Source organism: Emiliania huxleyi, assembly GCF_000372725.1.
Source record: "Emiliania huxleyi CCMP1516 unplaced genomic scaffold EMIHUscaffold_493, whole genome shotgun sequence".
In the NCBI taxonomy this organism is placed as follows: Eukaryota; Haptophyta; order Isochrysidales; family Noelaerhabdaceae; genus Emiliania; species Emiliania huxleyi.
Genome location: NW_005198296.1, coordinates 7,981 through 33,698, shown reverse-complemented (window position 1 = coordinate 33,698; position 25,718 = coordinate 7,981). Strand labels below are relative to the sequence as shown.

The window sequence follows — 25,718 nt, the reverse complement described above, 5'->3', positions numbered from 1 at the left end:
AGCATCACTGACTGACCCATCACGAATCACGTCACTCGTCAGGCGCTGTGACCTGTCTTCGTAGTCTTCGAGTCTTATCCGTTTCTCGTGATACGTCGACCATACGCATATCCCATATCCCCTAATCCCATTATAACCGTGTGTGGGTGTGCCCGTGTGCCCGCCCGCCTGGTGCGCGGTGTAGCGTGTTGCGTGATATCGTGTACCGACTACCGTGTACGCGTTTTCGTCCACGAGAAAAAAGGGAAAACAAGGAGAATGCTGCTCACCCGCTTTCCCGTACTTCCCGTATACGAGACCCACAGCGCAACACTCCTCAAAACCCCGCCGCGGGCGACTCCGAGAGCTGGCGAGAGATCCAAGTACTCCAAGATCCCCACGCCGTGATCGACTCTCTCCCCGCTTGACGTCCACGAACGCTCCGCCGCACCGACTCTCAGCGTGTGCCGGTGTGGACAGGCGGTTGTGTGTAGCGGGGAGACGGCTCCACAGTGCGGAGAGGCGAACCTTGCGCCTCCCGGGGCAGCGGGCTCTCAAAACTGCCTCCTCTTTCCCTCCCTCGCTCCCTCCTCCGCGCACGGCGTGTTCTCGGTGCGCTCACAGGTCCATGTCCTCGTCGTCGACCGGCTGCGCCATCCCCACCTGCGGCTGCGGCTGCCCGAACCCCGTCTGCATCTGCTGTTGCTGCTGCGACATTTGCATTTGCTGCATCATCATCATCTGCATCTGCTGCATCTGCTGCTCGTGCGAGGGCTGCTGCATCGCCGCTGGCGGCGCCGCGGGGGGCAACGAGCCGTCCACGTTCACCACCAGCCAGATCGCGTCGCCAAAGTAGCCGCCGGAGTACCGCAGCCTCCACGCGCTCGCGTAGCTGCCGGCCGAGGCCGGAGCGCGCAAGTTGAGCTGGACGGGCGCCTCGACCGAGGGCTGGCAGCCGCCTACGCTGACCTCGGGGTTCCCGCCCAGCGCGTCGCCCTCGGTGTGCACCAGGGCGGCGTCCAGCGGCCACGGCGCTGGGCCCACGTTGACAAACGTCCACACCAGCTGGATCGGCTGCCCCGGCGCAAAGACGTGCGCGTTGACCTGCTGGACGCTCTCCTCGCCGCGGAAGGCGGAGGCGGGCTCCGCTGAGGGCGTGGCGAGATTGGCCCGCGTGCCCACCGTGTCCAGGAAGTTGCCCACGGCCGACTCGAGGTTCCACGCCGACGCCTCGAGGAAGAAGCGCGACTGGTCGGCGTCGGCACCGAGCACGCGGGCAAAGGTGCCGACAAGCTGCTCGTGGTCGTCCATGTTCACTCCAGCGAACGCGGACAGCAGGTCGTCCAAGCCCATCGAGCCCATCTTGGCCGGTCGTCAATCGGAGGGGAGCGATGGTAGACTTGCGGGCGCCGGGAATTCTTTTTCGCCCATCACCGCCGGGGCCGCACAGCGCGCAGAGGCGGCCCGGCCGGCCCGGCGCCTCCTCGGCCTCCACGGAGCTCTCACTGCGACAGCCTCCCCACAACCCTCAACCGACACACCGGTCTTCCGCTTATTGATTTCACATTTTTCTTTCTCTGAGCACATGGACTCAACAAGTGGGGGCTGGGGGGGGTGCATCTTCTTGCACTGAATCTAGTACGGTTCTAGTGTCGCACTTCCGCCGCCAGTGCTCCCAGCCTCTTGGCCAATCCCGCCGGCGAGGGCCCGCCAGACCCAATCTGCGCGGCGCCCGTCGGCAGCAAGGGCTGGCGGTCCCGGAGCAGCCCGTCGAGCCGCGCTCGCTGCGCCGCGTCCAGCTGCGCGACGCGCCGGCGCGCGGCGGTCGCGGCCGTGGCGAGCGCCTGAAGCTCCTTCAACATGGCGCCGTCGTCAACCGCGCCGCGGCCAGCCGTCGCCCCCGCCGCGCGCCGCGACAGCCCTCGCACCTTAAGGGTGAGCGCTCGGCCGGCCCCGTCGACGCGGGGGCACAGCCCGGCCGGCGGTTTACGGCAGAGGGGCGACGAGAGGTGGGCCCGCAAGCCCTCACGCTCAGCGGCCGCCCACTTGGGAAGCAGTCGCGCCGCATCGCGGGCGCCGCCGGCCAGCTGCTGCAGCTCCTCGAGCGCCCACGCCTCCGCCACGGCCGCCTCCCGCGCGGCCGCCCCGAACCCGTCGGCCGCCTTGCTCAGCTGCGCCCACCGCACGGACCGCCGGCCCAGCAGCGGCGCCAAGCCCCTACTGTCTGCCGCGCACCCATGCTCGCCCTCCTCTTCGGTCGCGAGGGCGGCGAGGTGGAAGAGAGCCTGCCAAATCCGCTCGAGGAGCCTACAAGGTGTCGAAGTTGCACGCCTCACGTCGCGGTGACGGCCGCGCCGCCGCACCAAGTCGACGGGCTCGCCACGGGTGGCAGCTGCGCACGTTGCCGCTCGGCGGCGCGTCGCAGCACGCGGAAAAGCTGTACCCTGGCGCATCGCTGGGCTCGGCGTTGGCGGCAGCAGCCGCGGCTCGGATGTTGGCGATCCACGACTGCAACGCCCCGCAGCGACGCAGCCTCAGGATGGCTCCCTTGGAAGCGATCCACTGCGCGCCGATCTGGAAAATGGCGGAGCGACGCAACGCCTGCAGCAGCGCCAGCGCGCCGCCCTCCTCCACCCCGGCCATCTGGGCGACATGCCGCTGCACGCACGTGCGCCAGTGCGTACTCGCGCCGGCGCCGAAGACGTCGTCCGAGAAACGCGAGTCCGGACGCAGCGATCCAATGATGGAGAAGCCTCCTCGGGCCTCGAGCGACGCCTTTTGGGGGGAGGGGCATACGCTCACGCCGTGTGCAGCAAGGCTCCCTCCTCGCGCGCGCGCCTCGCTGGTGTTTGCGAGCTGCTGCTGCAGCTCTGCTACGCAGAGCGGACCTACGGGCGCCCAGCACAAACAGGACGGGTCGACTTCGCGCACTCCATTTGTGGACGCGACGGCTGCAGCCCTGCACCTCCATTGGTTGCCGGGTCGCGGCAGTGTGGGTGCGCCTGCGTCGCCACCAGCATCGGCGGCAGTTTCTCCGCCGGGAGACTGAAGAGGTCGCCCAGCACGCGCAGGTAGCAAGACGCCTCGCGAATCGTGTTGCGAACCACAAACGCGGCCACGCGAGGCGAGGGGGACAGGGTCCGCGCGGAAGCCCTCTCCGGCGCGGCGGTGCAGACAAGCACGCAGACGTCGGCAGGGAGGTCCGAGAGCCAGCGCACCGCCTCTCTGTGCCTCGCCACGAGCAGCAGGGCTCGCGGAGTGACGCCTGCAGAGAGCATCTCTCGCCGACACCGCAGCCACGCATCCACGGGCGGCGTACCGCCTTGGAGCTCTGCCAGATGGCGGGTGGCGAGCGCCACCGCGCCTCGCGTTCGCCCTCTGCCTCGGCCGTTCGAACTGTGACGCGATTGGTCGGCGACACCGCCGGCGCTGCGCACGGCTGCCGCATCGTCCATTCGACCTGGCCACTGACGTTGTCGGCTGCCGCAGCTGACCCACTGCCGCGAGTGTGCCGCCGAGCACTCGCAGGGTGCGCTGGCGTCCCACCCCGTGCGGAGAGGCACCGGCAGCGGGCAGGCGGTGTGTGTCGGCAGTCGCGCCTCGCCGATGCACTCGCCGGTGGTGATGACGATCTCCGGCGGTCCAAAGGGACCTCGCTGGAGCTGGATGGAGTCGTAGCCGCGCCTCGCCGCCTCCCGTGCCCAAAACTCGTCGTCCCTCGAGCCCGGCACCTTGAGCGTCCTCATGGCCACTGCGCGGCTGGGAAAGGCAAGGGTCCGGCCGAGGTTGACAAACACTCCACTCCCGCGGCTGAACGGCTTGACGAGCGGGTAGAACCAGCACCCGTAGCCAGCAGCCTCCGGCGCCGGCTCACGGAGCACCTCGATCCAGCTACCGTTCGGAGACGGCGGCGGCGGCGCAAGCATGTTTGGTGTGCGGTATATGCCGACGTGGCTCGAATCAAAGAAGAAGCGGACGACCGAGCCATCTCGCAGGGTGAGCAGCCTGACCGTCGTAAAAGTCTCAAGGCCGGCCCTCTTTGCATCAGCCGGACTCATCGTCCAAGCTGTGGCACGAGCCGAGCGCTCGTGGTCCTTGCTGAGGCCGCGTGGCAGCCGCAAAGTGCGCACTTCACGCCGACGTCGCTCAGCTAGCCACTGCGTGCACAGCGCAGGCGCCGGCGCAGGGCGGCCATCACAGGCCCGGTTGAAGAAGGTGGCACTGGCCATTTTAGTCGGCATCGTGAAGACGCCGAGCGACTGCAAGTCGAGCGGAAGCGGCACTTTGCCGCCGTAGACTCGTTGTAGCCACGAGTACCACCGCGAACTCGTGTCGTGCACTATGGGCAGCCGCTCGAGGAAGTCTGTGATTTCGGTCAGGCTGCACCACGAGATGCATCCGGGCGCCGACGGGGCGGTGCTCGATGCCATATCGGCAAGGCTGCCGACACGGCCCTGGATGGCCTCTACAGGCGCCGCATCTCGATTTCCTCGCCCCCCGGGCGCTACCCAAGCCGGATTTTTATATAGCAGCTCCTCTCTACCGAGAGCTGTCTTTCTCGCCCGAGGCTCGCCGTGGCCCCACACGGCAGCCTCTGCTCGCGTTTTCGAGCCAGGACCTTCGTCCGGGCCCATGGCCGGCACGCCATCGTCGATTCCGCGCGCTCGGCTCCACCGGCTTGCTGTGCGGACGGCTTCTTGTCGCTCTCGTCGAGAGCGTTTTGGCGGCCCGGCGGGTGGGAGAATCTGTGTGGTCTGATGTGTCACTGTGTACGTCACATCGGTCTTGATAACAAGCACGGTCAATCCGTCAAAGCGATACACTCGTTCCTATCTCGCTGGAGGGCTGGCACGGAGCTCTGTACCGACAAACAGGAAGAGCCGTCCGGCAAGAAGAGCTCGATGGGGAGCGAGAGCCGTCAAAGGTGCTCACGGAGGTTTCGGAAATCCGCCCTGATGCGGTCGGTTCCCCCCAGGTTTGACCGCGCAGCTCGCAAGACTCGTCGAGCACTCGCAGCCTCTCTGCGCCTCTCATGCTGCCGAGCTTGCGGGAAGTTCAGTCTTTCCGGAAGATATCGTCGAGTTTTGAAAGCTGCGCGGTCAAACCTGGGGGGAAATAAGAGCGTCACGACGGACTTCAGGTCCCACCTGAAGCTCTTCTGACGCTTCTCGCTCCCCATCGAGCCCTTCTTGCCGCTCGGCTCTTCCTGTTTGTCGGTACAGAGCTCCGTGCCAGCCCTCCAGCGAGATAGGAACGAGTGTATCGCTTTGACGGATTGACCGTGCTTGTTATCAAGACTGATGTGACGTACACAGTGACACATCAGACCACACAGATTCTCCCACCCGCCGGGCCGCCAAAACGCTCTCGACGAGAGCGACAAGAAGCCGTCCGCACAGCTGCTCGGACATTACCGATCATGACGAGCGGCGAAGGAGTGCTCCGCTGGGTCACGCCACGGGGGCCCGCCGCCTCAGATGCGACTTTCGGATGCGGTAGGGCTTGCACGAGCGCCTGTTCAGTCTACGCTAGACTGAACAGGGGGCGGGCCCTGCTATATAAAATTGAGCTTGGGTAGCATGGGGTACCCCGCTGCGTGGAGTGCCTCGCCAGAGAGAGATATTTTTATTAACCAACAAGAAATCACGACTCTCACAGTGATTTGGGCTCGGCAGCTTGTCAGCCCTCAGCCGAAGCTGGGGCCGGTCCCGTAGCCGAGAGAGCCTCTTCTCGCCAGTGTAACGTGATCGGACGCAGGCGTGTTCTCTATGGCCAGGAGCGAACCTGTTTTCTCCCTCGCGGGGCGAAACGATCAATACATGCGTGGGGTGATCGCGGACGACTTGCCGGATGCCCGCACGCGCTACGGCTCGTTCCCAAGACTGAGAGTGCTCGGGCGCGGACAGCACGGATCGGCAATATTGCTACGCGACCCAGCCAGCAGCGAGCTTGTCGTCGCCAAGGAGGCGAGCGGAGCGCAATGCGGCCCATCCTTCGACACATTTCTGCCACCCGACCCTCACCCGTCCGCCCTCAGATCGCGCTGGACGAGTCCGAGGCCGCGGAGCCGGAGAGGCTTCGCAACGAGGTGCAGATCCTGAGCCAGCTCCAGCATCCCCGGATCGTCGCGTACATAGACTCATTTGTGTCTGAGCGGGTGCTCACCATTGTGATGGAGTACGCCTCCGGCGGCACGCTCGCGGATGCACTCGCGGTGAACGCAGCGAGCAAGCTGCACTTCGGTACCGCCACAGTCGTGCGCTTCATCGCCGGTCTCGCCTCTGCCCTGCGGCACGTCCACGCTCGCAGAATCCTGCACCGCGACCTCAAGACGGCAAACGTCTTCCTGACTGACGAGGCGGAGCCGAACGTGAAGCTGGGCGACTTCGGCGTCTCGCGTCTCTTCTCGACCGAGACTCACCTCGCCGAGACTATGTGCGGCACGCCATACTACCTCTCGCCCGAGCTAGTGCGCGGCTTGCCCTACTCACAACCGAGTGACGTCTGGGCGCTCGGGGTCATCCTCTTTGAGCTTCTCACGCTCAAGCGGCCCTTCAGCGCGCCAAACGGAGCGCTCGGCGCGCTAGTGATGGCAATAACGACAGGCGCGCGTACACCCGATGCCTTTCCCCGAGGCTGCCCCCGAGGCCGACCCGTTGCGAAGTGTTGCGCGCAGGGGCATACGACCATGCTGCGCTGGCTTCGAGCCCGCACCCGCCCTCGCTGTGCCGTCTAGCCGACACGTGCACAGCGACCCGTCCAAGTGTCTCCCATCCCCATAGACCTACCGACGCCGCGCTTGCTTTCACCCGCAGGCACGCCCTCCTGCACGGCGACCCCGAGAGGCGCCTAGCGCTCGATGGCCTACAGTGCCAACTTGGCGCTCTCCAAGGCGCCGCTAGATTGATCCAGCGCGGGTATCGGACCAGCTCGCAGTCGCGCACGGACGCTTTGGAAGCACCAGCACCAGGTATTGCGTCGGGCCAGGCGGGAGCCGTCGCTCGTGATGTCTCCTCTCCCATCCGGCCTCTCACACCACAGCAACCGGGTGCTTTCGAGACTTCAGAGGGTGATGAGCTGACGTTGCACGGGCATGGTTTGCCATTTGAGTCACCCAATGGCCAAGTGCCGACTGAGGGAAAGGGCAGCACTCCGTTCTTTGTCGTGGCGCCTTCGCCTGCAAGGCTGCAGACCGCCCCAGCACTTCAACTGCCGTCGCCATCCAGCTCGCCCCTGCCACCACAAGAGACGCCGATCCAGCCTAGAGGTACAGCACCGCTTGCCATCAGTCTGGGTGCAGATCTACGCAGCGAGGGCGACGCTGCGCTGGCGCCGGCAGGGATTGCGACGGCGCAAAGATCCCACGTCGGGGTGGGATCAGAGCAAGTCCAGGCAGGCCGTGCGGCCGAGAAAGCTGAGAAGAGCGGAGGTGGTGCGCGGTCGGCAGAGAGGCGGTGGGGCATCGGCAGTGTGTGGCGATCCCTCCGTGGCGGTGACAAGAGCGATGGCAGCGCCACGTCGCCAGACTCGGGTTCGCAATTGGGCGAGGGTGGTTTTCACTCGCTTAGCACTCTCATACCGCCAAATCGTTCCCGTTGTTATATGTAGGCACAACAAGCTCCAGATCCAGCGCACGATCGTCGCCGTGGTCGAGACGAGCGAGCCCATCATCTCCGCCTGTGCATGATGCGGCGCCCACATCGCCAGCGGTCGCGGGCTTGGCCAGCGGCAACGACAGCTTGTTGATCCCACCGGAATCGACGAACGCCGCTTGCGGACGACCAGCACTTGCATCTGCGTCGGCACAGCCCGCAGTATTCACCGTCCACGAGGTGGCCAATCAGCCGAAGTTCACCGTGGAGCCCGAGGCGGCCAATCGGCCGGGAGGCGCCGCTCAGACCAAGCAAGCGCACGTCACTCCCACTTGGCAGCGGCGAAGACCAACGGCGCCGGCGCCAGCGCTCCTGCAGCCTCCGGATGTGGAAGCCAAAGCGATTGCACAGCATGCCCCGCGAAGCGGGCGAGAGCGAGCTGATGCACCCGATGCAAGGGTTCAAGCTGCAGCTCCCCCCTTGCTGTTTACCGTGCAACTGCCGGACTCGCCGTCACGCATGTCCATGCTCAAGGACAGCGCGGATTGAGGGCGATTGACCCAGTCCCAGATCTACGGGACTTACGGCACACAACATGCACATGCACATGCACATGCACATGTACATGTTGTTGTTGTGCATGTGCATGTGCATGTGCATTTGCATGTGCCATGCACATGTACATGTTGTTGTGCATGTGCATGTCGCATGCGGCTTGCTAGTTGCTCTCCCTTTCGGTGGTAGTTCGCTTAATGTAGTAGCGACGCGTGTCATGCTCTCTGGCTCAAAAGTCAGCCCCCCCTTCCGCCTTTGAGCTCCTTCGAGCACCCTCTTTCATTCGTACGCACTGCGACGTGCTACGTGTCCCTCCGGCTGCCTCCGCGCTCCGCCGCGTTGCTAAAGAATGCTATAATACGAATAGCTAATAGCTAACACGCGCGCCGCGCCGCTTCCACACGGTTCCAGCTTCGAGGGTTCGGGAAAACTCCAAGTAATGGTCAATGAACTAGTACTGCGCGATCGTACTGTGCGGTCTCAACAGAGCCGTATAGGCCTCTCGCAACTACACTCAAGCGTCTCAACTGACACTCGGCTCCTCCCTTCTCGCCATGTGCTTGTACCTACGGTACCACTCGCGCGCCGCCTCCCGCGCCGTCTCGTTTGGCACCGCCGCGCCGACCCGCGCCCACACCTCACTGTCTTGCACACCCAGAGCGCCCTCAACTCTCCGCGCCAGCTGGCCGCGCAGCGGGAACTTGTTGCAGCAGGCGAGGCGGAGCGCCGCGAAGCCGAGGCCGGCGGGCGCCGCCGCCTCGCGCAGCCACGACTTGTACTCGGGAGGGATGCCTTGCACCCAGTCGGGCGAGCACCGACCGAGGGAGGATCGCCCGCGGGAGAGGTGGAGTAGGAAGGGCGCGGGCCGAGCGCAGCCATTGCTTCCGTGAGGCGGGCTGCAGAGCAGGGACGGCGGCGAGGCGGCGGAGGCGCACCTGGCGCGGCGGCGGGGCGGGGTGGTGGTGGGGCGGCGGCGGCGAGGCGACCTGGAGAGGGCGAGAGAGGGGGCGCGGCCCGCACAGCTGCTCGTTGAACGGTGCGTGTGGCAGCGCGACGCCGGCGCCGCCGGCGCCGACGTGGTACGGTCCGGTGTGACCGAGCGGCGGCGGCGCAAAGTCGGGGAGGCGCTGCAGCGCACTCTGGTCCCAGAGCGGCGCGGCCCGCCTACGGGCGTCGAACCTCCCTCCTCACACGGCCGAGATGGGGGCGCGCTGCCGGCGCTGCTCCTGCCGCGGGCGGTGCAGCGGTGCTACTGCTACAGCGGGGCGGTGCGAGCCGCACCGGTGGCCGATCCGAATCGTCTCGTTGCACGCGGCCCACCAGCGCCGGAGCAGCGCCTCGGCCCAGGGTCCGCGGCGCAGGAAGAAGGAGCCCGTGTTGATCGGGTGGCCCAGCCTCGCCTGCGCCGCAGCGACCGCGCCGCGTCTCTTGCGCAAGAGCTCGTGGATCGACCGCTTCGGAGACGGCTCCTCCGGCTCCTCGATTCTGCTGTCCACGCCCCACGGCTCGTACGCGATGAGCAGCTCGGGGGTGGCTGCGGCGCGGGTGCCCGCTGCTATCGCAGGCCTCCACCTCCTTCCGCCGTCATCGCTCGCAACGCCGTTGGCGGTGTCGCCGCTTTCAGCCGCGGCGGTGAGCGCAGCAGCCAGGACGTCGCTGAGCGGCCGCCTCTCGTCGAGGATGGCCGTGTCGCAGTCAACCCACCACAGCCAAGTGGCCGTCGACTGCGCGTGGGCCTGCACCAGCGCCGGCAGCTTGGAGTAGGCGAGCGGGATGGACCTCTTCGGCAGCAGCGACGCCTCGTGCAGGTGGGTCTGCAGGCCGTGCCGGCTCGCGTACGCGCGAAGCGCGGCGAGGAAGCCCGAGCTGGCGGCGTAGTCGGGGCTGCAGATCGCAACGACACCGAATGTGGCGTCGAGGGCGATGGCTCTGGGTGGAGCGCGCGGAGGTGACGCATGGTTTCTTTTGCTTGAGGTTTGGTTTCTTTTGGCGGCTCTTTCTTTAGAACCATTTCTGGAACTAAAGAATGTCCCTTAAAGAAAGAAAGAAAGAAAACAGAGAAGCCAAGGGAGGGAGGGGAGGACGGCACGCCGCCACCACACAGGGATTTTAAGGAGAGGAGTGTGGTGTTAGCCCTCGCCTACCCTAACCCTTGGTCGTCTGCCTCTTTCTATCTCCCTTCGCAGTCCCTCGCCGATTCTCGCTGCAACCTTCATGCCACCTCGCGGTCGTCCCACTCTCGTCGTTCTCCCTCCTTGAGCACTTGAGCACTGGATAGGGTCAGTTCCGCATGGTACGGGACCCCACGATCGTCTCGCCCTCCCTCACTGGTGTGTTCATTGGGGGGGGTCATAACAAACACGGTGCAGGATCGAGGTGCACGCTGCCGAGGCAGTGTCGTCCCCCCTCTCCCCGACGGCGATGGCGGTGTGACCGATCGAGCTACAAGAGGAGCTTGTTCAGCAGGATCCGGGTTAGACTGGCGCACTACCTCACTGGGCCTGACGGGCCTGAGACCGCCGTACGCTTCCCGTCACCGTCTCGGGTTTGTGTGGGATCGAACCACTCCGGGATGGGCAAGCCCATCATTCTGAATTGCGCCTTTCCTCCACCTGCAGGAGAAAGCAGGGGGTGTGTGCGCCGCCTCGGCTCGACGGGGGGGGGGGGGCGTGAAAGGTTGGGGAGGGGGGGCGGGGGGGGGGGCTCTTCCAGTCGGGAGAGAGGCTGACAAAGCAACTTCGAGGCGTACTTCAAAAAAGAATTAACGCAGGACACTTCCCGCTCTACGCCCGCCCGAGTCAGTGACATTCCTACGTTTTCCCACCCCACCACGCGCCCAATGTCCACTTCAGGCAGCCCATCCCTCCCGTCGAGCATTCTCCCTCCTTCCTGTCGTTTCCTCCTCTGTCGCGTCGCTCTCATCTGCCTCGTCCTGCGACGCTGCCGCCGCCTGCCGATCCCGTGCTCTCGCGGCTTCTGTATTCTCCCGCCTTTTGGCGCAACTCTGCCCTCCTCGCGGCATATTTTGGCCCCTCGAGTTTATCGAGCTCTCCTCGCGCAAGGATGACTCTTCTGACGCCCACTGCGATCATTTGCCGCCAAGTCATATCGTTGCTCAGGTCCACTCTCTCTTCGAACACTTGTACCTCCACGGATGATGCTGGCGCTGGGTTCCCCTTCGGGTGCAGAATGTCCCTAAGAAAGAAAGAAAGAAAAGAGAGAAGGAGCGATGGGATAATGTCCCTTGATTTCGATCGCACTTGGAGCACGGCATGAGCTTTCTCTTCTTCTGCGGCTCGATCTCCGACGCCGCCGCTGATATGGTGTCGATGTGCGTGCTGTTGCTGTCCCTATCCCTGGCGGACGGGCTCCGCATCGCACCCGCGGCGAGCCGTCGCGCGACGCTCGCGACACTGCCGGCCGCCCTCGCAGCGATGAGCCAGCGCCGGGCAGAGGCATTCGACCTCCCATCGCTCCCTGCCGTCTCGGTGCCGCTGCCATCAGAGTTTGAGGCCTGGGCTGCACGGCCAACCTCGATCCTGCCCGGGCAGGATTACATCAAAAGGCTCAACGCCGAGGCGAACGCCAAGTACTCGTTCAGCGCGAGCGCGCCCGAACCGGCAGCCGTCGAGGACGAGGCGGCGGCACCACCGGCGCCGGTAGGAGAGGGCGCGGCCGCTGCTCCGCTTGCGAGTCAAGCGCCGCCAGCCGAGGAGCCGGCCGAGTGAAGTACGGAAACACAGGCACAGAAGTGTGTTGCGGGCTCTCTCGTTGGCGGGACCCATCCGCCCCGTCTCATATGTGCCTCCCTGTGTCGTGCGGCGTAGTGGACGAGAGCATGACAAAGATTGTCACAGGCCGAGTGCTTACTAGCCCCGGGCTCGCACTTAATTATCCAGGGGGCGGATGCCTAGCGCCGGCGACGCCGCGCGGGACGCGGTGAGCACTGGCAGCACGACTGGCTCTGGCAGTGCGAGTGGCGCGCGCTGCTGGTCCTGGATCCTGGTGAGTGGTGTGGTGGAGCCCCTCTGGAGCCTGGAGGGAGCGGCTGCGCGCTGAGCCCTAGAGTAAGCTGAGCCTCGTGGTTGCCTCGTGTCGGCTCTCGTGTCTCGAGCGTCGTCTCCCCGACGCTCTCCAACCACTCACACGCGGCGACATTGAGTAGTAGCTGGTGTAGAGGTAGGTAGAAAGGTGAAGTGTGAAGAACAGCCAGGCTCGGACTGCACTGGACACCAACGCGGTATGGGTGGACGCAAGACAGATGATGACGACACGCACGAGCGACACACAGACACAAACAAGCTCACAAGACACACAGCCAGCTGGCTGCCACACACCCTGAGTTGGCGTACACATAACTCAAGGCCACATCCTCCTGTCGCCCCCCCCCAGCACTCCAAGGTGCCAAGAGAAACAAACAAGGGCACAACATCACAACAGACGACAGGATGTAATATGCGAGGCTAGAGCAGCTTGCTCCACCTCTAGCAATCTCGCCGGCCGGCGAGGCACGGACGAGACCGTGTGTGGGGTCTAGTGAGGTGTCTATGGACGACCTCCTCAGAGGCTAGCTGCCTACTGCTAGCCCTATCTCGCACTCACGGACAGTATTGAGTCGAAGGGTGGACAAGAAATGCTTGCGGGTTGCGCCCGTCCGCCCTCGATGTCTTGGCCTTTATACGTTATTCTTCGCATTCTATATTCTTTTTCGAAGCGATATAGGCCCGATTTGGAGCTGTATTCTTGGCATATTCGAGAATATAGACCCTGTTTGGGGCAAGAATACGGAAAGAATACGGGAAAAGAATATAGATAGTACTGGGCGAGAAAAACGTATAAAGGCCAATCGATGTCCGCGAGGCGCGAGCGTGTGCGCGGTGTGGCCGCCCCGCGTGTGTGCGTGTGAGCGCCGTCTCGTGCGCCCTGGCTCTCGCGCCAGCGTTGAGAAGCTATTCACGTGCTCGCGACGGGCGCTTGTCTGGAAAAAGAATACGCGGTTCTTGGTGTGAACGGCTTTCTAGCGTGAGGCACACAGATTCCCCCCTCTGACCGAGACACCTCCGCAGGAGGCCCCGCCGCTGATATCTGCGGCACTGCGTGATGGCCAACTTCAACTGCGTCACCGGAGCGCCCGCTTTTGGCCAGCCGTTCTGCCCGTGCCTGTGCTGCCCGTGCTGCCTGGGCGACTCATTCCTCAGCGCCTCGAGCGGCATCACCGTGACTCACGTGCGCCGTAGTCTTCCCGTAGAGCGGCAGGCCACGCCTCCTTCACACTGCGGCACGCTGGCGCTCACACCGTCTCTCACGTCGCGGAAGCCGTCGTGCTCCGCCACGCGCCTCCTGCCCTCACTGTGCCCTTCCCCTCGCCATGCTACAAGTACGACGCCGTCGTCGGCAAGCTGGCACCCGTGGCGATCCCGCTTCTCGTCTCGCTCGGCCCGTGCTTCCAGCCGTGCTACAAGCTCAGCGACGCCACCGGCGTTTGCTGCGTGGCCACCGACCCAAAGCGCCCGTCGGCTTCCTCCAAGCCGGTCGTCATCTTCGCCAAGCGCACCGTCGCGGACCTCTCCACCTATACCGCCGCCTTTACAAAGTACGGCACCGCCGCGATGGAGGGCACTGGCGTCCGCGCCTGCTTCTCCTTCGTCGACCGCGACACGGACAACACCGTCGTGCAGTTCACCTGGGCCGACTCCGCGTCCGACCTCCCTGCGGTGCCGGCCGACCTGGCCGCCTGCTACGCGGGCGGGCCGGAGAGCGACTTTTGCGTCGTCTGGGGCGGCTGGGACGCGGCCGTCAAGGAGGCGCTCGAGGCCGACCCCAAGTGCAAGTACGAGTTTGGCACCGAGACGCGCGGCTTCCTCAAGTCGCCCGGCGCCGAGACGGCCGCGGGCTTTGCAACAGGCAGCCCGCCGATGATCTGGATCTCGAAGCGCAAGATCAAGCCGGGCATGCTCTCCTTCGGCGGCACGCACTTCCAGTACGGTACCGACATGATGTACCCCGCGGCGCCGGCCGCACTCGGGATCGCCGAGATCACGGCCGACGGACCCGACGCCACGTGGAGCCTCCGCGTCTTCAACGACTACAACATGGGCTTCAAGGCCCACTTCCCGGTGCCCTCGTGCATCCTCTGCCTGATGGCCTTCAACGTCATCCCGACGTGGGAGCCGGGCAAGTTTGCCGTCGGCTACAACTTCTCGTCGAAGGCGATGAGACCCCCCCCCCCCCCCTCCCCCCCCCCGCACCACCACACGCACCCAACACCTGCAGCTCACGGCACCCCAAGATCTCTCACGCTGGAGCAGCGCCACATAACCGCTCTGGCCCGCCCTGCTTCAGGAGTACATCGAGGCTGCCGTCGCCTCCAATCCGGGGAACGCGTCGTACACGCCGTACTTCTACGCCGCCGGGCTGATTGGTCCGGAGCCCGACTTCGGCAAGGGGATGACCCTTACCGCCCCCAAGCCAATGGACATGCACTAGCGGTGCGAACGAAATCCACCCGAAGCCGCAGCTCGTAGCACGAATGTGTATATCCTGTCCACCGTTGTCTGGAGGCTGCCCTTGAGGCTCGCTCACACAGCAGGTGGCAGCAGGGACACGAGGGAGAGTGTTCACGCTTGGTCTGCCCCGCTCGCGTGGGCCGTGGGGCGCGTGGGCTAGCCGTGGCACCTGTCTCGGGCTGTCTGCATTTTCGTTTTCGAGAGAGACGTGTATACGTGGGAACGGCCAGCCAACACCACATGTAGGCGCTTCGTATATATACACACATACTGGAAAGAAATTTTCATTTTGCTCGCGCTCTCCGCTGGCACTCTGAGATTGAGTGTCTGTCGAGTGTCGTCGCGCGCACTGCGCATGTGGCACGTCGACGACGAGACGTCCACACCCTTCTGTCGTACGTGTACGGTACGTAGCTGTGAGGTCTAGCACGCTCACTTTCTCAGTCACGCCTTAGTTTCTGGCTGTGCGCTTGGGCGCCCTCACGCATCCTTGCTCTTGGCGACGCGCCCGTTGCCTCGCGAGAGGAGGAAGGCGGCCACATACAAGACGGCCTGGCAACCGACGAGGAGGAGGAAGGGCTTGAGCTTGGCACCGGACACCGGGTCGTACTCGTCTGCCGCTGCGGGCAGGAAGGGCAACAGTCCTGCGTTCTGCGAGTTGACCACCTGGAGATGCCACATTCTCTCAGCCGGGAACCCGTGGCGTGTGAGAGCGGTGAAATCCGGCCCTGTTGTGAATCAGTTGTGAATGTGGTTTTGTGAGAAGCCACCTGAACAATGCAGGCCCACACCGAGTGCATGAAGTGGATTACCGCCACCTATTGTGCAGATATTGCCGCGTTTGATATCAACCGCAAATCTCCCTTCCGAAGCTTGCCTGCCTCATCCGTGCCCTTTGAGAGGAAGAGCAGGGCGTACACCGAGCCCGCGCCCATCCCGATGAACTGGCAGCACTCGCCGCGCATCGCCGCGAAGGCGAGCGCGAGCATGTCCTTTTCCGCCTGGCCGCCAGTCCGCTGCACAGACGTTGTAATCGCGTGGCACTCTTCCGCAGATACGCCGACGAAGCCAAATGCGTTGCACGAGTCGAGCAGGCCACCGGCGGACTGGACGAGGCCGAGGTGAACCACGGCAGAGACGACGAAGGCCAGGGTAGATATCGAACGCGCGAGGCTCATCACGCTGTCGTGTGACAATATGCTGTCAGAGCTGTCAGAGCTCCGCCGGCAAGAGAGCTGCAACGCCACATATATATATCCAGGGGGATACAACGGTGCCTAGCTTTGAAGAAAAACATGCCCGGCGGTCGGTCTCTACCAATTGTGACGAGAGAACTACAGACAGTGGGGAAGGCACCGAACGTACCGAACGTAGAGCCGAGCGGAAGGAAGCCGGGGAAGACGACTCAGAGGAGGATGAACCAGTGGAAATCCCGTCGTCAGCTGTCACGATGCACCCGAAGGGGACCCCAGCGCCAGCATCATCCGTGAAGGCACAAGTGTTCGAAGAGAGAGTTGGACCTGAGCAACGACATGACTGGGTGGCAAATGATCGCAGTGGGCGTCAGAAGACTTGTCCTTGCGCGAGGAGAGCTCGATAGACTCGAGGGGCCAGGATATGCAGCGAGGAGGGCGGAGCTGCGCCGAAAGGCGCAACAAGCCGCGAGAACAAGGGACCGGCATGCGACGGCGGCGTCGCAGAACGAGGCAGAGGAGAGCGACGCGACAGAGGAAGAAGCGACAAGGGAAAGAACGACGAGAAGGGGGCGACCGCGAGGTGGCATGAAGGTCGCAGCGAGAATCGGCGAGAGACTGCGAAGAGAGATAGGAAGAGGCGGACGCCCAAGGGTGGGCGACGGCTAGCGCACCACACACCTCTCCTTAAAATCCCTGTGTGGTGGCGGCGTGCCGTCCTCCCATCCCTCGCTTGGGTTGTCCGTTTTCTTTCTTTCTTTCTTTCTACCAATTGAACACTTTCCCTCTCACAGCCGGCCCAGACAGAGCTCACGACCGACCGCCCCGCGCGATCTATCTATGCCACTGACCTATAAACTGACCGCCGCCCGCCACGCACGGGCGGGAATCGCCCCAGACTGGTTCGAACTCATGACTCCCATGACGCATGAATGCGGAAACAATGGCTGATTCGGGCGGCGAAGTAAGCATCTCGGCAGGCTCCGCCGCGCGCAGTCCACGTGATCAAGGGCAAGGAAGCTCAAAACTCGCACGTCCACAACTCGCACTCTCAGTCGAACCCTCAACAATGACGGACCACCACTTCATGTCGACGCGCGTGCCCACCAAGCCGGTCAGCAACGCGGTGCACGCCGGCTACGACGGCGCCGCGAAGCGCGAGGACGGCATCCCGCTCTACGGCATGGACAAAGAGCTCGCCGACAAGGCGGCGGCCAAGTTTGACCCGAAGATGGAGCGCGAGGCGCGGGAGTGGATCGAGGCGGTGACGGGCGAGGCGCTCGAGGGCACGCTCCAGGAGGCGCTCAAGTCGGGCGTCGTCCTCTGCGCCCTCGTCAACGCGCTCAAGCCCGGCGTCTGCAAGAAGCCGTCGACAATGAAGATGGCGTTCCAGCAGATGGAGAACATCGCCAAGTACCTCGAGGCGTGCAGCGCGCTGGGCGTCCCGAAGCACGACCTCTTCCAGACCGTCTCGCTCTACGAGAACCAGGACATGATGGCCGTCATCACAAACATCCACTCGCTCGGCCGCGTCAGCGGCAAGGTGCCCGGCTACGGCGGCCCGACCCTCGGGGCGAAGCTTGCGGACAAGTCGGTGCGGCACTTTGACGAGGAGACGCTGCGCAAGGGCCGGGCGGAGCAGACCTTCCTCGGCAAGGGATCGCACGGCAACGCCTCGCAGGCCGGCACCGTCGACACCAGCCGCAACATCGGTAAGATGGACAAGGTCCGCGGCATCGACGGCCTGGGGACCGACGCCAGCGTGACGGCAGTGGGGATGGGCTCGCACGGGCACGCGTCGCAGGCGGGCACCTTCGACACCAGCCGCAACATCGGCAAGGTGGACCACGTGAAGGGCATCGGCGGCCTGGGGACCGACGCCAGCGTGACGGCGGTGGGGATGGGCTCGCACGGCCACGCCTCGCAGGCGGGCACCTTCGACACGTCGAAGAACATCAGCAAGGTCGACCACGTGAAGGGCATCGACGGGCTCGGCGGCGACGGCACCACGACCGCGGTCGGCATGGGCTCGCACGGGCACGCCTCGCAGGCGGGCACGTTTGACACGTCGAAGAACATCGACCGGACGACCAACATCAAGGGCATCGACGGGCTCGGCACGGACGGCATCTCGCAGATCAACCTGGGCTCGCACGGCCACGCGACGCAGGAGGGGATGGGCAAGATGCACGGCACGCGCGAGATTGTGCACCAGACCGTTGGCGGCGCGGTGGCAGCGGCGTGAGGAGCGGCGCAGTTGAGAGAGGCTGCCGCTCGGTTGTTGATATTTATTGGATATTGCGGTACACGGATGGACGGCCGGTTGAGTTCTAGAGTTCAGAGCTGCTGGTACGCGTGTTGGAGTGCCTATTTATCCTCCGTTGAGAGACAGTACGAATATTTCGCTACCCCCTGTATCGTAGTCTTCGTTAGTACCATTTTTTTTGAGTTTTGGCACTGATAAATTCGCGGCGTTCGCAGCGAGCCGAGCCAGGCCACGGCGCTCGGCCTGCTGAGAGAATACCTTCCCCGACGGCAGTGACAATTTACCCGACATCAATCGTCGACGGCAAGCTCGAGAACTGCGCCTCCAAAGTCGCCCAGATTCGCCTCTCGCGGCGCGCTGAGTTAGTATCGCCGGTGCGCCAGCCGGCTCTGCTCCACAGCAGGGCATGCCTGACTGGCTCCTGCTAGCCGTGCGTCCTGGTGGCATCCATTGCCAGCTCAGGTAGCCTCAGAAGGTCGCCTCGCGCACAACTCGGCGCCGCACAGCACCGCTCCGCGTTACTACCGAGTTAGTATCGTCGACCCACAGAGACTGCTCTTCTGTAGGTGGAGCCGACAAACGCCGGCCGGGTCGGCCCCGCCGCCCCCATCGCCGCCGCCGGGGCGGCGGCGGCCTCGGCGGACCATCCGGCGCGCCGCGCGCCCGACGGGGAGGTGTTCACCACTCCTGGCTCCTCACCCCGCCACGCCTTCGTGCAGACGCCGTGGCACCCGCCTCAGGCGCCGCTCGGACTCGGTTGACGGCCGCCCAAGTGCTTGGCTCGTGCCCAGCCGACCGGCAGGCGATGCCCACTCGCTGCTAGGCTAATCCCGGGCTGTCAAGCGGCGGTGTGGTGCCGTGAAGGGCAGCGGTGCCAAAACTACGACTATTAGTACCGTGCGGGGGCAGTGCATTTAATTCTGTCAAAAATCGAAATGTGCTCCGTGGGACGTATTGGGCTAGGATCATACGTCCGGGAGGCCCCCCATGCGTGCCGCAACGACCCACAGTTCTGGTACCACTCTCTTCACGTTAACAGCTCCTAAGTGTGCCATAACTCCGATACAGGGGGTATCAAAGCCGATATCGGAACATATGACCGACGAGACGCCTCCCTCTTGTGGACTTCCTCTGTGGCCCGCGTGCGGTGCACGCGACAATTGTGTCTGTGGTACTCCTGTTCTGGTCGAGCACCGTACCAGCCACCCACAGCCACCCTACAGTCAACCACTACCGTGGTCACCTTCCCCGAATCGCCTCGCGTAGCCCCTCGCGCAATCCCTCGGCGATCGCCTCGCCTATCGCCTGAAGCACGACGTTGACGACCCACGCGACAAGTGCACAGCAGACGAGCCAGACTGCCCCGCACACAAGAATGGTGGTGGCCACGCACTTGAGGGCAAACGTGCCTCCGCACCACCAGGTGATCCCAATCGCGCAGACGAGCCGCGGTACCGGTCCTTCGGGCATCGCAACACGAAGGCTATTTCGGGACGTCACGGGTGCGGCCTCCCGCCAGTCAAACTGCTGGCCGCAGCGACAGCGCATTTGGTTGCAGCCTCCCACCTTCTCAATGGGGCCGTGACAGCCGGGGCAGCGCCGGACGTGCAGGTGCAAGGGCACGATCAGCTCAGACGAGCAGGGTGCACCACGACCGGAGTCTGGACTTCCGCGACTGCCAAACTCGGACAGCCTGCGAAGGTCGGCTGGTAGCTCGGCGCTGCAGATGGGGCACGCACCACTCTCCCTTGCCCATCTTTGAATGCATGCCGCGTGATAGCGGTGGCCGCAGCTCATGCGGGACCAGCGGCCGACACCGTCACCTTCGTCCGTCTCCAGGCAGATCGCGCAGCACTCGTTGACGCTCATGCCGGTGGATGCGCGTTCGTCCGTGTGCTGGCAGCGCTTGCGCGAGGGCGCCATGCAGCGAGCGAGCGCAGTTGCGACCCTGCTGGCGAGGCCGGACATGGCACTGGGACGTGTCCCGACCGAACCCCGACCTTGGCCGCTTTGTGTATCTCGAGACCTCGAGAGAAGGCCGCCCGCAGGCCCAAGTCCAGAATTGGCTTTCTTTTCGGCGGGCAAACCCCGACCGGCACAGAGTTTTATCTTTTTTCTTTAATTTCTCGAACTGTCCAGGCCCCAGTAACTCTGCAGACGGGCCCCTCCACCCTTCTAATCATCTAGTCCCCACATCCGCAATCGTGGCTTCGTTTAAATATTTTGTTTTTTTCGCAGAAAGAAAGAAAGAAAGGAAACAGACGGTGCGGGGAGGAGAGGGGAGAGTCTGGATAGACCGGAGTTCGTCATGCGCCACCCTAGGGAGGGTTGGGAGGACGGCACGCCGCCACCACACAGGGATTTTAAGAAGAGGGGTGTGGTGCGCTAGCCGTCGCCCACCCTTGGGCGTCTGCCTCTTCCTATCTCTCTTCGCAGTCCCTCTCCGATTCTCGCTGCAACCTTCATGCCACCTCGCGGTCTTCCCACTCTCGTCGTTCTTTCCCTTGTCGCTTCTTCCTCTGTCGCTTCGCTCCCCTCTGCCTCGTTCTGCGACGACGCCGCTGCCTGCCGATCCCTTGCTCTCGCCTCTCGGCGTAACTCTGCCCTCCTCGCGGCATATCCTGGCCCCTCGAGTTTATCGAGCTCTCCTCGCGCAAGGATGACTCTTATGACGCCCACTGCGATCATTTGCCGCCAAGTCATATCGTTGCTCAGGTCCACTCTCTCTTCGGACGCTGGGGTCCCCTTCGGGTGCATCGTTACAGCTGACGACGGGATTACCACTGGTGTTTCGTCTTCCCCGGCTTCTCCTCCCGTTCGGCTCTACGTTCAGCACGTTCAGCGTGGCTCACCCTCCATGCCGTGAACAGGCGCTTTATCCACCCTATATTCTTCTATCTCGTTCCTCTGCCCTTGCCTTGGTCTTGTCGTTGTTTCGCATCCATGTCAGTATGGCGATCGAGGCTGCCTTCCCCACTACCTGTAGTTCTCTCGTCACCTCTCCTGCGAGCTCCCCTCTCTTTCTTTCGGGTATGGAGTCCGTGAGTGCGGGCAGCGTGCAGGCAATCACGGGCGCTAATTTGTCGTACTCCTCTTCGGCGAGCGCTCCGAATCTAGAGCCCATTTTGCCTTTAAGGAGGCTGCCCTCGCGCGTCTCAGGAATGTGGCGGTGTCTTTTGAGTCCGGCGCCTCCCGTTCGACTCTTGCTGTCGCCGGGGGTAGGATCTTGCTTCGCTTCGCGCCGACACACCGCGCGGGCGTCCCACAGGCGGCGCGTCATGAAGAGCTCCGCCGCCTTGGCCGTGATGAAGAGCGCGTCGGCGGAGTGGCGCGCCCCGCTCCCGTCCTCGGCGAGATTGATGATACGGCGCATCGCTGCGTTGGGAAACGCGCTCCTTGCCTCGCGCGCCTCTTTTGTGGCCTTCTCCCTAGCCGCCTTGCACGCTCTGCATCCCCAGAACGCACTTCTCGTGGCGGGGCCCCTCATTCCCCGTTTCGTTTCCCCCCCTAGAATACGCCTGTGGTGCGCCCCGTGTGGCACCCCGACCTGTTGTCTCACCCTGGCTCCCAAGATCGTTTTGGTCGTCACATTGTGATCCCCGACGTCGTCAAATGTCGCTCGCCTGTCCTTCCCCCCGTTCTCGTCTGGTAATCTCATCTTATTGTCCCATGGGTGTTTGAGGCTGGCTACAGCCACTTCGCTCCACAACCGTCCCGCCACCCCTGCCGTGTGCGATCCCGGCCTCACCGTCTTTCGAAATTGTCCGCACACCCACTCGTGCGCGCTCTGACACATGTGCCCGTACGTCCGTCGGTCCACTATCTCCCTCTTCTCTGTGTCCTCTGCCGCCTCCCTTCGCGTCGTGTACATGCATGGCCTAGTTCGCACCGCGTCCCGCACCACTTTTGAGGCGTCCTCCGTATCGTTGTTTCCGAGGTATGCTGTCGCTACTGCGTCGGCGTATGCGTTGCAGGCTATTCCCACGTGCGAAGGCACCCACACAAAGACCACCGCCTCTAGCTTCGATCTATAGTAAGCAATCGCCTCTAGGAGACCGCCTCTCTCCCAGTCCCTCAGGCCCTCTGGCATCCCTTTGCGGTGCGCATTCTCAATCTGCTGCAGCGCGGGTTTGCAGTCGCATAGCACTAAGCACCGTCGCGTCTGCGCGTCGCTCGCGCTCGCCATTTTGCGTAGGTATGCGAGTATCGCGTACATCTCCGCGTCTATCACCTCCACGTGCTCGGCAGCTTTCCTCCCCACATGCCTGCCCAAAGGCTGTCCGTATCTCCTCTTCTCCACAGGGCCCGATTCCGTTGGGGTCCCTTACCTGTGCGTCTCCCGGGGCGCGCCTCCCAAATCGCGTCGGTCCTTCGAACACGCCGTACGCCACCCTGGGTTCGGTACGTACTTTCTATCCTCAGCCAGTTTGTCTTCATGGTCCTTTCCTCCGTCCGTCGCCGCAAAGTGTGTGAACTGGTGTGAGACGTGCAGCGCGAGACATGTGCATGTGCATGCACATGCACATGCACATGCGCATGTGTGCGCACACATGCACATGTCATGTTGTCTGTGCTGCTTTCACGTTCAGAGCTCGTCCCTTCCCCGATCGGAGCGGCTCGCTGTCCTTTCCCATCTTGATTTGCGCTCCCTTGCCGTCTCTCAGCTCTCCCCCCGTCTCAAACTCGTCGTATCAGAGCAAGAAGCGCGTTAGGGGGTCCTCCTGTAGCTCCCCTACTCTGATCGCGCTCGCCCCGTTAGAGCGTCCTGGCCCTCCCCTCCACTCGGATGTCCGTCTTGGTTCGCCCTTCTTCGAACGTGTGTTCTGTCATGTTGGGGCCGTGTGTGCACAACCCGTTTACCTCCCTGCTGTAATCGATGAATCGATCGAGCACATCGCTCCACGACGGTGCATTACCTTTCCCATCGCACGTCTCTAGTGCTCTGTCCGCTTGCGCTGCCTCCGGCCCCGAACTACCTAGCCTTCTGCGGTGCTCTAGCCACTCTCGGAAGGACGCCGCTTGCCATCTCACGCCTTGCGCATGCATCAGCTCCCGCTCCCATGTGTTAGCCAAATCACCGACATACTCTACGCTCGCCATCTTATCATGCCACACCCAACTGTCGCTCTGCTCGCCTTCCCATTCGCAGAGGTACTCCCATCCGTGTCCGTACTCCTCTCTGCCCCCCCCCGTAGCAGGTCGGCGCCTTCCTTGCTGCCTTCACCTTCAGCACCCTGTCGGGCGCCCTCCATCCCGTCTCCTGACCGTGTGCGCGCCCTTCTATAACCGCCCACTTCCAGTATTGTCGCAGCTGTGCCCACTCTGGTCGCTCCAGCTGCTCCGCCAGCCTCGTGTATTCGCTGTGTTCCGTCGTGTTGTCTCTGAGGCCATAGACTCGCTTCATTTGCCGCCACGTCAACACTTCCCCGGTGCCCCGTTCTGGCACGTCCGACCATGTCGCTATCCCCTGCTTGGCGAGAGAGAGAGAGAATTCTTGATACGAAACCACGACGACACACACCAGTCGACTCGCATCGGTTGCCTCCATGAACGGCGGAGCTATTCTCGCGCCCACACCACACCTGGCTCCAACGTGGACACGCCCATAGCTGGGGACACTACTAGGTCACGCATGGCATCACAGAAGTTTTATCTCTGGGCCCCGAAAGGCATCTCTAGCAGTGTCGTTACACATGCCCCCTCCCCTCCTGGGCGCATGCGCCTCACGTCTCGCCAGAGCATAAGCCCTTGGCGTGTGGCGAGACGAGTTTTTCGCAATCGCAGCGAGCAGCAAGCCGCCCGCCGCAAACAGCCGGAGGCCTCGCCGCGGCACTGGCTGCGCCGCGGTCCCGCACCCGTCGACGCAGCTCCCCCCGCGGAAGACCGCGCGTAGCGACGTCTTGACGATCGAGATGAGCGTGCCTGAAGCTCGCCCACCTACTGCCCCTGAGAGTTGGTTATTGAGTGGGATCAGCTCCCCCCTTGGGATCGAAGCCGCCACAACCTCACACCCAACATCCCAGGCGGGATCAGAAGGGGACTCCACACCGGACACCGCCCGGGCACAGCCCCCCTACCCGTCCTCTCTCTCTCTCTCTCTCTCTCTCTCTCTCTCCCTGCTTGGCTAGGTTGCGTGCGAAGTCGCATGCGAGCGAGGCCTTGGTTATTCCAGCCGTGGCGCCTCGTCTCGAAGAGGAGCGGGCCCAATACTCTCTTTCGGCTCTCTGTCGTTCTCCACGCCTCGGGTCTAAGCGGCGGCCCCTTCTTACTCTCTTCCCACCCGCGCGGCAACTTTTTTTCTGCTTTCTGTGCAGCCGACTTTCTAACTAGGCGCGACCAGAGAGGCTGGCGTGCGGCGCCTGGCTGGCGGCGCCCAGAGCTGGCCGACGGCACAAAACATGCACCTGCACATGGGACCCGCGACCCGCTCCTCAGCCATTCTTCTTGCTGTGTTGCTCTCCTGTTCCGCCGCAGCCGCCGCGCATGCTCCGCGTCGGGCAGTACTCGTCGGCGGAGCGTTGGGATGCCTCGTGCCGCAGCCTTCGCCGGCAGCCTCGCCAGCCGCCGCGCCAGCCGCCGCGTCCGCGCCCGCCGCAGTGACGGACCGGGGCTTCATCGACCTGCGCGTGATCCGCAGCTTTGACGTCGACAGCGGCGTCCTGGAGGACGCGGCCGTGCGAGGGCGCGTCCAGTTCGAGCTCTACGGCAACGACGCGCCTAAAGCGGTGGAGCGATTCAAGGGCTTTGTGAAGGGCGACATTGGCCAGTTCCGGTCGAGCAGCGACGGGCCGTCTTACCGCACCGGCGCCTTCACCACCCTGCGGCCCGGAGTGATCCTGCAGGGCGGGCGTATCAACGGCCTGCGGCTCACGGAGTTTGCTGGCGCGCAACAGTACGAGTACGGCTCGCGGCTCGTCCCGCTCGATGGCGTGGTCGAGGTGAACGAGCTCAAGCATGACCGGCGCGGGCTGATCACGCGGCGCCAGTTCTCGGCGGGGCCCGAGTTTGGCATCACTCTCGGCCCGGCGCCGCAGCTGGACAGCGGCTGGGAGGTGATCGGGCGGCTGTCGCAGGACTCGGCCGGGCTGCTGCCGCTCATCGAGGGCCTCCCGTACATCACGGGGCGGAGCCTCGAGGAGCCCGGCTCGGTCGCCGACAACGTGTTCAACGCGCAGAAGAGCCTCTTCACATCCCTGTCAAAGACCATCGGCGACAGCCGCGCGGAGGACAGGACGGGGCAGCTCCTGCGGCGCGTCGAGATTGTCAACTGCGGGCTGCTATGAGGCGCAGGGGCGGTTGCCTTTGTGAGACAAGACACATTTATTTTCTTGGGGCGTACGCAGGAAAAAGAAACGATCAGCCGTCCTTGTATAGGAATATATACGCGACCCCTAACTTTAATCTTTATGATTATGTGCGTATGCCGTATCCTATCTCCTTAACCTGATAGAGCCGACCGGTACGCGGTACGCGCACACGTGTGCCCCATACGTGAGTCGCTTGGGTTTGAGTTCGCCAGCAAAAAGAGAGACAAAAGGAGAGCGGTGTGCGAGCCGTCCGCGCGCTCAGATATTCGCCCTCGGCGCTCGGGCGTCTGAAAGAAAGATAACAGGCAAACCAAACGAGG

At 63.8% G+C, this 25,718-nt stretch overlaps 9 protein-coding genes across 9 annotated transcripts; 5 read left to right on the top strand and 4 right to left on the bottom strand.

The window, feature by feature from the left end:
* Positions 1 to 247: 247 nt before the first annotated feature.
* EMIHUDRAFT_370832 (hypothetical protein) lies at positions 248 to 1,356 on the bottom strand. The gene has a single exon (XM_005767439.1). The coding sequence runs from the start codon at positions 1,339 to 1,341 to the stop codon at positions 598 to 600; it is 744 nt and encodes a 247-aa protein (XP_005767496.1). The 5' UTR covers positions 1,342 to 1,356; the 3' UTR covers positions 248 to 597.
* Positions 1,357 to 1,625: 269 nt separating this feature from the next.
* On the bottom strand, positions 1,626 to 4,613 carry EMIHUDRAFT_459397 (hypothetical protein; the record flags this gene model as incomplete). The annotated part of the gene is made up of 7 exons (XM_005767438.1): positions 1,626 to 1,832; positions 1,908 to 2,264; positions 2,380 to 2,867; positions 2,945 to 3,210; positions 3,339 to 3,439; positions 3,543 to 4,444; positions 4,523 to 4,613. 7 exons carry the CDS (start codon positions 4,611 to 4,613, stop codon positions 1,626 to 1,628), a joined length of 2,412 nt encoding a protein of 803 aa, XP_005767495.1.
* Positions 4,614 to 5,852: 1,239 nt separating this feature from the next.
* EMIHUDRAFT_44037 (hypothetical protein) lies at positions 5,853 to 6,550 on the top strand (the record flags this gene model as incomplete). The annotated part of the gene is made up of 2 exons (XM_005767437.1): positions 5,853 to 5,933; positions 6,017 to 6,550. Coding segments are annotated over 2 exons (615 nt in total), but the record flags the coding sequence as incomplete, so codon positions are not given.
* A 2,186-nt stretch (positions 6,551 to 8,736) lies between these two features.
* On the bottom strand, positions 8,737 to 10,083 carry EMIHUDRAFT_459396 (hypothetical protein; the record flags this gene model as incomplete). Its single annotated transcript, XM_005767436.1, has 4 exons — positions 8,737 to 9,061; positions 9,147 to 9,290; positions 9,408 to 9,940; positions 10,030 to 10,083. Coding segments are annotated over 4 exons (1,056 nt in total), but the record flags the coding sequence as incomplete, so codon positions are not given.
* A 1,315-nt stretch (positions 10,084 to 11,398) lies between these two features.
* EMIHUDRAFT_246159 (hypothetical protein) lies at positions 11,399 to 11,854 on the top strand (the record flags this gene model as incomplete). Its single annotated transcript, XM_005767435.1, has 1 exon — positions 11,399 to 11,854. One exon carries the CDS (start codon positions 11,399 to 11,401, stop codon positions 11,852 to 11,854), a length of 456 nt encoding a protein of 151 aa, XP_005767492.1.
* Positions 11,855 to 13,202: 1,348 nt separating this feature from the next.
* EMIHUDRAFT_425110 (hypothetical protein) lies at positions 13,203 to 14,853 on the top strand (the record flags this gene model as incomplete). The annotated part of the gene is made up of 3 exons (XM_005767434.1): positions 13,203 to 13,352; positions 13,505 to 14,335; positions 14,469 to 14,853. Coding segments are annotated over 3 exons (1,163 nt in total), but the record flags the coding sequence as incomplete, so codon positions are not given.
* Positions 14,854 to 16,875: 2,022 nt separating this feature from the next.
* On the top strand, positions 16,876 to 18,207 carry EMIHUDRAFT_445681 (hypothetical protein). Its single transcript, XM_005767433.1, has one exon. It carries the CDS (start codon positions 16,895 to 16,897, stop codon positions 18,068 to 18,070), a length of 1,176 nt encoding a protein of 391 aa, XP_005767490.1. The 5' UTR covers positions 16,876 to 16,894; the 3' UTR covers positions 18,071 to 18,207.
* Positions 18,208 to 19,163: 956 nt separating this feature from the next.
* EMIHUDRAFT_445679 (hypothetical protein) lies at positions 19,164 to 20,081 on the bottom strand. The gene has a single exon (XM_005767432.1). The coding sequence runs from the start codon at positions 20,057 to 20,059 to the stop codon at positions 19,331 to 19,333; it is 729 nt and encodes a 242-aa protein (XP_005767489.1). The 5' UTR covers positions 20,060 to 20,081; the 3' UTR covers positions 19,164 to 19,330.
* A 4,337-nt stretch (positions 20,082 to 24,418) lies between these two features.
* Positions 24,419 to 25,420, top strand: EMIHUDRAFT_445677 (hypothetical protein). Its single transcript, XM_005767431.1, is given in 2 exon segments — positions 24,419 to 24,438; positions 24,455 to 25,420. The coding sequence occupies 1 exon segment, from the start codon at positions 24,490 to 24,492 to the stop codon at positions 25,372 to 25,374; it is 885 nt and encodes a 294-aa protein (XP_005767488.1). The 5' UTR covers positions 24,419 to 24,438; positions 24,455 to 24,489; the 3' UTR covers positions 25,375 to 25,420.
* The last annotated feature ends 298 nt before the right edge of the window (positions 25,421 to 25,718 follow it).

Coding starts and splice junctions, on each gene's coding strand:
- EMIHUDRAFT_370832 (XM_005767439.1), bottom strand. CDS start 1,341: ATGGGCTCGATGGGCTTGGACGACCTGCTGTCCGCGTTCGCTGGAGTG.
- EMIHUDRAFT_445681 (XM_005767433.1), top strand. CDS start 16,895: ATGACGGACCACCACTTCATGTCGACGCGCGTGCCCACCAAGCCGGTC.
- EMIHUDRAFT_445679 (XM_005767432.1), bottom strand. CDS start 20,059: ATGTCCGGCCTCGCCAGCAGGGTCGCAACTGCGCTCGCTCGCTGCATG.
- EMIHUDRAFT_445677 (XM_005767431.1), top strand. CDS start 24,490: ATGCACCTGCACATGGGACCCGCGACCCGCTCCTCAGCCATTCTTCTT.